An 11295-nucleotide genomic window follows, 5' to 3' on the forward strand; every position below is an offset into this window, starting at 1 on the left:
GGAACAATGAGACAAGGGCAAACAGGTAGCAATGGTCACGTAGAGCGTTTTACCATCCTTCTGAGAACTGTCTCTTGAGGGAGAGATAGCGGCTTTGTATCAAATGGCCAGCAGAGGATTTTTTCCTCAATTTGTCAGAAATTAATTTGATTATTTTTTGAATCCTTGTAAACTTTGACAGGAAGCCTCATAAATGAATTATGTGATGTGTGGAGAATTACCTGGTTTTTCACTCATTAGTTCCATATGATACGTCCTAGTTCTTTATTTAGAAGAGTGTTTCCTGTTTGCTTTCTTGGTGCCTTTTATGTTATTGCAGACCATCCTAACCCTCCTCAGTCATCTCTTCGAAATCAGAGCTACACTTTGCTTGGTTGTTACTTGTACAGCTGTCCAAACATTTGATTATTCTTGCTTTCATTCTCCAGATCTGTTTTATTCTTCTGTATCTTATTTGATACAGGTAGATAAGGCTGAGGGAGGATCAGAGTTATTCATAACACAGGTGAACCTTCAATTTATTAAGTGGTGTAGCAATGTTCTGCAATAGTTCCTGTGTGCTTTTGACCCCACTGAACACAGAGCTGATGTTCTCATGGAAAAGTCTTAGAACATTGGGATCTCATTCCTGACCCATAATTGTCAACACAAACCCATCATTTTTTCTATCTGTGTAAGTTGGAATTGTTTTTTCCATCGTTACTACCTTCATGTACATTGAATGCCACCATTGTTTTATTACACAATGAGTTAGGGTGGTAAAATCATCTTGGAGCTCTTCAGTAACTGTTCTTTTGTATCATCAGTGACGTTTTGTCATTTTCCAGATGATTAGTGAATTCTTAAACCGTGTGGACTCCAGCCAGCACAAATCTGTTCTGGAATGATCTCATTTCACTGTAAGAACAGTGTTCTTTTTTTTCCATCTTCATTCAGTTATTTATTCATCTGAGGACCTTCCTTCTTACCTCATGGCAGCTCAAATGCTTCTGATGACGGATTTTTGTTGAATGCCATTTGGAAGGGCAAGTAGAGTATATAAACCAGGCTTTTCCTTGTTCATTTATTTGCTGTTGCCATGGTCTTTTTAGCTTAAAGTGAGCACAGACCGAACAATAGTACTAATAAGTGATTGAGTGCTATGATCATATCTGTTCTGGTGCTACTTTACTGTTTGTTTCTACAGCACTAATAGTAGATGATGAGATTTCCTGTCCTTGATGGAAATTGAAAAATTGAAATGGGGTTTCCTTGGTTTTATGCCTTTTGTAAAATTTTCTTAACTTTTTTTTAGATCGCCTAATTACATTTTTATGTTTTATCTGCAAAAGTTAATGATAATATTTTCTCTTTTGGACAGCATTTCAGCTTTCTGAAAGATCTTTGCTTTCTTTGAATATCTTGTTGTCCTGCTGTTTAATCGTACTAGTGGTCTTTTGCTCTTTCTGATGCTCTTTTTGATAGGTGGCAGGTATTTATCTGCTCTGTGCTTACAGTATGTGGGTTGGGGGGTGTGGGTTTGGGGTTTTTTTTTGTTTTTGGGGTGGTTTTTGTGGTGTTTTTTCTGTTTGTTTGTGTTTTGGTTTTTTTTTAGTTTTTTGCAAGATTTACTCTTCTGCCTTTAGACTGAATTTAGTTCAGTTTCATTTAATTTTAAATTAAAAATTAGAACATAAATTTATTTAAACACTTCTAGTGGATTTATTGACTTCTTATTACCCCTGGGAAAATGTTTGTCTTACGTAGTTGCTAATAGTTGTGTGTTTTGTGGGTTCATGACTTAGCTCCTTGATGAAGTAGGACTTGACTGTGTAGTATCTAAAACAGCCTTAGTGCTGCACATGGATGTTTACTTGGTAGGCATAAGATAGTTGAAGTCTTCCAATACTACAACTATGTCTTGTCCTTGTATCTTCTCTGATCTCCTTCACCACATTGGTCAACCTGCTTCCTGTAGTCAGGTAGTATTTGTTTGGGAATGGGCATGAAGAAAGAAGAGTTACTTCTGTATGGACTATTTTTGTAAAGAGAATATGAATAAAACTGTTGCTTTATTTCTTGTCTTATCCTGTGTCAACAGGAATATCCCTTATAACCTGAAGACCCATTATGTCACAGGCTCCTGTAATATGGACTCCCTGGGGAGCAAGAATGGAATGACTGTCTTCAAATTATTTTTTTTTTTTCCTGTTGTAGTATTTCTTTCAAATAGCTGGACTGATCTCCCAGCTTAATCTTAGAAATTTCTTTTAAACAAAGCCTTAAAAGGGCCAATATTTTAATTGGGAAGACTATAGGTTAAAGTTGAAGCTTCATGCCATCATCCCCAATACTGGAGATATTACTTTCCTCACTTGACACTTTACGATGAGAATTGGAATGTGAATCATATACAATGACTCACCATTGAGGAGGAATTATAGAATATAGGACTAGTATATATATTCTGTATCAGCTTGTGCATTTTGTACCAGAGATTTTCAGACTGAAAACCTTGTGAATAATCCACGTGCCTTTTAACCAAAACTTAACATTCAGAAACCCCAGAGTCAAACTCTAATATTATATCTAGAAAGTTGAATAGGCCTGCTGTCTATCTAAACATAACATAATCAAACTAGTTTTCATGCAGAATGTAGTTCAGACAAGAGGTGCAAATAATAAAACTTAGTGTTTGACCTGTTCAGGTCTGGTTTAAAGTGTTAGTCTCTCTGTTACAGTGGTTGAAATGGGGATTTCTGGCTTTCAAGTGGAGTCCGTGACTGTCGTAATCGAAGATAATTTAATCAAATTAAAGCAGCACAGGTGGATGTATCTCCTCTTCTTCCTTTCCAGCCACCTCTAAAAATGTGCTATATGCTTTGGATTTTGGAATGCCACTGTGCTTGCATGGTTTTGTGACAGCTGCTGTCCCTGGTTTAAAAAATGAAAACAAAAAATACTGCTATATGCATAATTGGGTTTTGTTTTTCATAGTTAAATGCAGAATTGATTTTTAAGATATTTGTAGTAATTTAGTAATGTATGTCTAATAGTTATTTTCATTTTTTCTTGCCCTTATAATTTACTTATGCATTATTACCTATTTCTGATGCAGAGTAATAGTTCAACTTTTTTCCCTGTTTTTAGATTCATAGAAGTAAAAACAAATGGAAATTTCATCTCAAAGATGGCATCATGAATCTTAACGGAAGAGATTATGTATTTTCCAAAGCCATTGGGGATGCAGAATGGTGAAGTTTTAAAAGACAAAACAAAACAAAAAAACTCCCTGTAAAAGGAAAAAAAAATCAAAAGCAGGAAAGGTTGAGACTTGGACGTATACTCCAATCAAAATGTGTATCTGCACATCAGAAATAAACAATAAACAAAAGTATTGGAACAAAGGTAAAATGTGGCAACAAAGACACTACTTCAGATGAGCAAGCCATGGACTGTAGCAGCTATAGCATTGTCTGGGAGCTGGTTTTGTGTGTTAGGAATACCTTAATTATCAATTCTACATACAGGTACCTACAGCTGGTATTTAGCATGTAAGGCTTTGTTCCCTTCCCTGCCTCCCTTCTTCCCTTGATTTAAGATTTTAAAATACTTCTTCCACTGATTGAAGGAACTTCTCCCTTTGATAGATTATTAATCTGAAAATGCTTATTGTGTGTACAAATCTTTGCTTTGAACACTTCCTTTTGGTAGTGAGGATGGTCAGAATGTTACTTAAACTGCGTGCAAGCTTTGTACAGAAGGGTAAGAATTAAGGTGTTAAATTTTAAATAACTTGTATAAGGAAAATATTTTTAATTCTGATATGCTCATTAATTATTATATCTATTTGTTGTTTTCAGTTCAGTTCCCCATAAACAGGTTGTTGTTCCTAGCAGTTAAAAAATGGTAAAATGATCATTTATACTTCAAAATTATTTTAATTTCCTGTAAGTGATACCTTTTATTTACAGCTGTATTTTTTAAATAATAAGCGCCTGTAGCTCCCCCCCCCCCAAAAAGTCAGATTGCTTAACTTGTTAATTATATTCTTGCTGTTTGGTGGTGGTTCCGCATCACTGAATTGAAACAGATAATATAGTTTCCACTGATTTTTTAAAAAGGCTTTGGAGACCTGTCAGATCAAATGTGTAGGTAATGGCATAATAGATGCATTCCTTCACCTGCTTACTACATATGTAGTCCAGACATCCGCAAGTAATTCAACAGACCACAAGAATTACTGAATTTTTAATATAGAAAATTACATAAAAACTCTAACATTCTGGCTGCAACTCTGTTAATCAAAGATCCGCTTTACTAAAAAGTATAGCCATAAGTTACCTGCAGCAGTTAATCTCTAAAGTTTCCAGGTGGCATGTAATTTCATGAAGAGAGCTGCACAGCTTTGAGAACACAAATTTTGTTAGAGTATCTTTAGACTGTCTTGGTAACAGAAAATCAAGCAGTCAGATGCACTAAACCTTGTGTAGTCACTTTTTCACTTGCCTATTCCAGAGGTGTGGTTTTGTTGTGGTTTGGTTCTTTGGGGTTTTTTGTTTGTTTTTTTTTTTCTTTTGTTTTGTTTTGTTTTTTTTGTTTTCTTCTTGTGAAAAGCAACAAGGTTGCTCCCCCCTCCTTCCCTTCCTCTCCTGACAAGTGAACACCTTTTCTTCATGCACAGATTATTCTTGCAAACCCTGCTTTCGGAAATGCAGTTACTTTTGAACGAGGAGAGGGAATGGGCATTATACTTCAGAAACTGTTGAGGAAGGAATGTTCATATGGCTCACCATTTCAGAAAAGTTTTATGTTTCATTGGGTGCTTGGAAAGATGATGAAAAAAAGACACAGCGAAGATAATTTTAACTAAATTGGGGAAGGCTTTCAGAAGCAGACATTTGAACCATGATTTCTGACCTTTTTTTGCTTGAGAATGAAACTTTTTAAACATTGGTTAACGAAGTCGCAAGTGTATTTTAGCAGTATATAACGACTGCTCTAATTTTCATTCTGATTTACTTGCCTCCAAGTGCATTCATAATCTCAGTAGTACGTAGAAAACTCAAAACACATTGTAAAGAGGTTTTTTTTCGCTGTGATTTTGTATACCTGTGCTCTCATTGATACAGACTAAACCTGCCTGTAGGCTGTGTCTAGAGCCATATGGTTGTTAGTAAGCCATCTACATACATAAGCTTCATGAAAAGTTAATTGATGTTTCTTCTCATTCATTCTTAAGTAATGGAATTGTCATTTAGAGTGCATTTTTGGCTTGGGGCTTCAAGGTATCTCAAACTGATCGGTGTTTGCTTTCTTCTGAACAAAGCAGATATTTTATTTTTATTTTTTTACCACTGTTGACACTTCTATGTACAACTACAATGAAATCAATAATGTACCAACTAATTCCTTCCCTCACCTTTTCCATATCTGTTACCAGTAAGTCTTAAGTAGTGGACTTCAGAAAAATTCCCGTAACGCTGCACAACCAAACCAATAAAAGGAAGAAAAATCCCTTTAGCTATAGATTCCTGTTTATACTACTGGAACCCAGATTACTTGTACAACACTTTGTTTTCGTACATCTTAGTGATTTTTTTTTTTCACCCACATACATATACTAGAAGCTGCGTAGCCTTTTTATTTATTTTTAAGGGATAGCAGAACTTTAAAGGTAATTTAAGCTTAGCCTGTTCTGAAGGATGTTAGAAGCTTTCTGAACTTGCACAGTCTCTTGCAAGCTAATTGTATGGTATGCTTTTCAGATAAGAAGTTTTGTCTTCAAATACAAATACCTGTGAAGTTTTCGGAAAGCCAGTCAAACATGAACATACCAAACTGTGCTCTTATTGCTACATCAAGTGTTCCTTTTTTTTAAATCAAAAAGCATGTTTTAATTTCATTTTATTGTAGCAGCTTGCTGTAAGAATGTAGTTTGCTTAATTTTATTATTGTACTTGAATTTTAATCATGGTTTTAACGATGTAACCGAACAGACCATTTCATTAGGTTCCAAAGAAACCATTCCTTTCAGAGGGCAAGGGATTCCCATGTTCATAGTTCATAAATGATGTTTTTCCCCCCTTGGAAATAGTGTTTTTTTTTTTTGGTTGAGGGTTGTTTTTTCCCATTTAAATAGTTCAGTATTATGGAAACAATTAATGATTTCAAGAGGGCTTATGTTAAAATTTGCACAGATAATGGAGCACCTTTTTATCATGGAAAAAATGGGGAAAGATAACTTCATAATTATAACCATGATGGCTGATGGAAACTTGTAGAGCAACTGGGCAAAACTGGGAGTCTTGTGCCTTTTCAGCTTGCAGAATACCTGTTTTGCCAGTATGACAATACTTTTTTTTGATTCCCGAGAGAGTAAATTTCCTGCAGTGCTTCAATCAGAAAAACAACTGTTTTGCTCTAATTCTGTTGGGTTTTAGTGTGTGCAATCATTTTAAAACATCTAAGTTGAAAACAAATTGAAATATGTTTTCTGTTAAGGAGATAATAGAGAATTTAGTCACATAAGGACTTTATATTGGACTATTTAAATAAAATATGTTTTTATTCCCCCTCAGTTGCTGGTTAGTGACAAGGTTTCTTTGAGGCTTCGTACTCCTTGTTCCTGCATTGTACTTACAAGTTGCATTTGAACATCATTCAGTTTCCTAAACAAGATTTAAAGTGATAATTGTGGTCCGAGTTTATTTCCAAAAATACGATACATGATTCTGAAGCACAGCTTCTAGAAAGGAGCAAAGAACGTGTTGTGTCATGTAACAGATTTTTTTTTTTTATATAAATGTTTTTTCTATTTCTGCTGCACAATTAGGAATGTTAAAGTAAACTTCATTGAGTCTGTGAAAATAATTCCACCGCTTGACAGTTAGCAGTAATTACGTCACCACATAACACTACCAGAGTAAAATTTGTTAATGCCAGTGAAGGAGTTAGACACCTTGTTAACTGAAGTTCAATTCAGTCTCTTCAATTTGTAAAAGCTCCTTTGCAAACAACAAAGCCCCCCGAAAATTTTCCCCCAAAGCAAAAGCTTCCTAATAGAATGCAATAAGATGTCCAGGAAGTGAACAGTGGTTTTAGGATAACGCACACTGGATTGATACTGGGCTGCCTTACACAGCATCCTGGGGTTTACTGTGTGCCATCCCACCCCGCCCAGGCACCCCCAACTGAAATGAGAGTTCTTTTCAGACTTGGAGATAAACGACTATACATGATGAAGAAACTTGCATATTGTTATGTATTGGTGTCTGGCATTTAAAGTCTCGTTTTCCCATTGCTGTGATTGGTTGGGAAATGTGTGAAAACGAGTCCATTGGTTTCCCTGTTGTCTACTTTTTTTTCAGGCAGTTCCTGCAGTGTGTCTTTTAATTATTATTTGGTGGATTAGACATTGTGGAACAAAAGGAGCTTTTTTTTTTTTTTTTTATGAGGAAGAACTACCTTGGGTTAGCTATATGTACAGTCATCCAATGAGACATGTTCCAGAGTGCATAGGGTACCAATAGATTACGGAGTGGGGGAATATCCTTTTTTGCTGTTCTGAGCTACTATTGTCAACTGCTGTTGTACATATACTGTTATGTGTAAGGGGGTAAATATATTTATTATGTTTGTAAAATTCATTCTGTACAATTGCAGATCAAGGTTGCTCCTCTGTGATATACAGGATATTATGTTTCAAAGGCCATGCTTGGAATACGATTAGAGAACTTAGTATTTTGATGTACTAAGACCTATTTTAAGTTTAATATTTTGCCTTTGCAAAAACTTTAATTAAAGATGTTATTTAAAAATGTTTGCCACTTCATTTACTATCTTGCACGTGCATTTGTTTAATATATGAGGCTTAATTACTATTATGTAATAACACTGAAGATTCTGAATTTATTTTCATCACACACAGGTAACTTCGCTGTCACCTACTTGTCGAGTTTGCCTTGCAGACTTCCCATTTAACATCATCACAATGTTATAAAAAAATTCACGTTTTAATCTTGAGGCCAGACTTCCACATTTATGTAAGAATTTTCTCCCTGTGGTAACTTGAGACTTAGGTCTTGAGACAAGGTTGGTTGAATAACTTGGTATGCCATCTGGATGTTAGCCTTATAAATGGAAATGCCAGACAATATTGAGAATTATAATACAGAGTTCTTGGATGGGAGCTGGCTGACCATAAAGGTTTCATCTTCATCAGTGAAACTGATTTGACAGAATTGCTTTCTAGTGTAAGCAGGTGACTTCTTTTTAGTTCCTGGCTAAAAGCAGTATCTTGAGACATGACTTGTGCTTTATTTTTAAACCTAAATTTTGAACTCGAAATTCTAAATATAATTAGAAAGGATGTAAGCTATAGGCTATACTGCCTGCATGGGGGGGTTGTATTCTGGAATGTGCTGATTTTGAAGTAATGTTTTAGCTATAGTGGTGTAAAGGTATAGCAAACCAAGGATCATAAGGAGTGGGGTCTTTTTTCCTGATGCTCAAGGGTTTTTTTTTCCCCAATACTTTTCTTGCCCTCCAGCTCTCAAGACTTGGGCAAGTCTGAAAAAAACAGTACTGCTTTTCCCATAAAATTTGCCTTACTTGTCATCTTGAAAAGGATTTGGAGACGATTCTGGATAAAGAAGTATCAGAAATTACGATGTTTTACCAAAAAAGATCATTGCAGTCTGAGCTTGCATACTGTGAAAGAAAAAAACAGCTCGAAAAAATGGCTTCTTCTTGTGCCCAAAATATTTTTAAAAGGACCCTAAAAAGAGGAGGGAAAGCAGAGTGCTGACAAATCAGTAGCAAACTCAAAACACAAAAAAAGCTGGATTTCATCCCTGTAAGGAAAGATGAGAACATTTTAATTGTGAATGTTAATTGTGCTCTCCCAGCTGTGCATGAGCAAAGTATTTCAAGGATATTTTTGGAGCAAAATCAAGTATATTTAAAAATACCTGTTTTTTTTTCCTATCAGTTTCATTTCTTCATGGCTTTATTATTTTAATTGCAGAGGTACGAGAGGATGAGAATCTTGGGGTATCAGCATACATTTCGGTATATCCCCATGTAGTTTCAACTACACATCAGTCCTTACAGCTTGTCTTAAACTGCTTTTGGAGTGTGTGTTTTGCTTTGTTTTTTCTAGCCCGGACTTTTGTTTGTACAATACTGTTAAAGACTGAAGGTCTTGCTGCTTGTTTTCAGAGCAGACTCTATTTTTTTCACCACTAATGGGATTATGCCAAAACCACTCTAATCCTTTCAGATGTAATGACATCTGTAGTACAGTCAAATGAACTGCAGTTGAACTACTTATGACCTTCAGTGTGGATATATAACATTCAGAAAATTGTTTTTATGACAATTTTTTTTCTTTACAGTGAAGACTTTCCCAGTTATTTTTGTGTGAAGTGCCTGTGCAATTCATACACAAATTCATATATCTTTTCACATACTATAAATATGCATGTCCTTGCGTGACCTGAAAGAGGGTTATCTGAAATAATGAGGTAATATGGAGAGAGAATAAATACTTGAAAATAGTGCTTTGCATTACAAATGATACCGAGTTGCCCATTCACTTCCACAGGTCAAAAACCCCTCTCTGAAGATGGGTATTGGTGAGCTGGTATTTTAAAATGCCTTCTAGTGATAACTATTTTAAAAAACATATAGCTGGGTGTATTTGATTTACGCTTTCTAATTTTTGTTTTCATTTTCAGTTCAGTTTTGTAAACATACAGTTAGTGAAATTGAAAACAGGAGGTGTTTAATTCAGGTAAGTATATTTCAATAACAAATCCAAACCAAAGACTCTCATTAAACTGTAAAAATAAAAAATCTTGAAACACAAAAAATGCGTTACGTGTGGACGCGTGATTCTGTCAAGGTAGAAATGCTTTTCCTTTGCTAGAGGTACCAAATGAAGCAGAACTGCACTGCGGACAAGCCCTCTAGATGTCTGGAACAGAAGACCTGTTTGAATTCCAAGAGGGTTGGGATGCTGCTTTACAAGTGCTGGAGCTGGCAGGATTTAATGCCAAGGTAAAGAAAAACCCTTCCTAGATGGTGATGGAGAAAACGGTTTGGACTAGCAAAATAAGGAAGGCAGTGTATTCTGCCAGGCCGCCTGGCTTCCTGATTTTTCCAAAGGCTTATTCCCGTTTCTCCTAGGAATCCTGCTGCAAGGTCCCCGCAGATAGGGCTCCTCCTGTGTCCTGCTGTACCAATGTCTGAGGATTTCGTACAGAACTTCCCCTCGGAGGAGCAACTGGCTGACTCCAGGTGGGCTGTCTGGATTCAACAGGTAATGTATTCTGGGAAACATAGTGTTCTGGGAAGTACAGCTTTTCTAAAAAGGATGGATCACAGAATTCACCCAGTGAAAATTCTGCTTGTAGGCTTTGTTCTGCCTTGGGTTGCCTTTTGCTCAGAAAACTCGAATTTTTGCAGGATGGAAGCTCTTTCCTTCTGAGCTTACCTTGTTCGAGCTTTTAACAAAGACAAAGCATTAGTGCTGGGAATAATATTTCTGACATACTATTTTTTGTAGACTGAATTTGTCTGTCTGATTTTAATAAGTAGTTTTAATCTTAAAACATTAAAACAACATCTAGTAAAATTCCGTTTGTGTGTAGAGTTGACAAATGGCTTAAGTGTGATGATGACACTGATGTTAAAAACTGGTTAGCTAAAGAAGAAGTATATTCACATCACAGACACTTCTGCACACATCACCTAAGTTGGTTTTGGGAGGGGGCAGAGGGAAAGTGGAGCAGTTCTTAATTTTAGCAGATCAAGTTGCTGTTAATGTTTATTCATAATATCTTTTGCCTTTCATTTTCTGTCCTAAATCATTGTCATATCCTTAAATGGCTTCGTAATGTCTCTCTGAGGTTGCTGTGTATACGTTGCCGTGTAGCTTAAATAACTAGATAATAGGTGGAAAATGTAAAATACTTCATCAAATAGAGCATGGGGTTTCTTCCATAGTAGAGAAAGGAGACATAACGAGAATCTGGAAAGAGGAAACTGAGAGAGCACGGAGGATAAAGATAAAAGAAGGTAGCCAGCCTTTTAAAAAAAATCAGAGTGCCAACACACATAGTTGTTGAAAGAGAAGTGTATGTAAGGCATAAAACCCCTTTTATTCTCCTGGACTTTTCATGGGAAGGTGCATCTGCCAGTGTGTCAGCCACCGCTCCTAATTGCCTTTCATCAAAATATACTTCTTGCTGCTTTATACTGACATATCATTGCTGGGTTTAATTGGAAACCTGTAGCTGGCTAAAAAAGAAT

The 11295-nt window shown here is 35.9% G+C and overlaps 1 protein-coding gene across 2 annotated transcripts in view; it reads left to right on the forward strand.

Annotated features, from left to right (window-relative positions):
- The window catches only part of GTF2A1 (general transcription factor IIA subunit 1), a 28351-nt gene extending 20538 nt beyond the window's left edge, over positions 1-7813 (forward strand). Inside the window, exon 9 of one of the 2 annotated variants that reach the window (XM_082317522.1) lies at positions 3130-7813. In XM_082317522.1, coding sequence (XP_082173648.1) covers positions 3130-3237 — 108 coding nt within the window. In that variant the 3' untranslated portion in view covers positions 3238-7813. Of the gene's footprint in view, positions 1-2080; positions 2111-3129 lie in introns of those variants that run through there. The other variant, XM_082317523.1, reaches the window with a different exon arrangement.
- The last annotated feature ends 3482 nt before the right edge of the window (positions 7814-11295 follow it).

Source organism: Platalea leucorodia (genome assembly GCF_965183815.1).
Source record: "Platalea leucorodia genome assembly, chromosome: 7".
NCBI lineage: Eukaryota > Metazoa > Chordata > Aves > Pelecaniformes > Threskiornithidae > Platalea > Platalea leucorodia.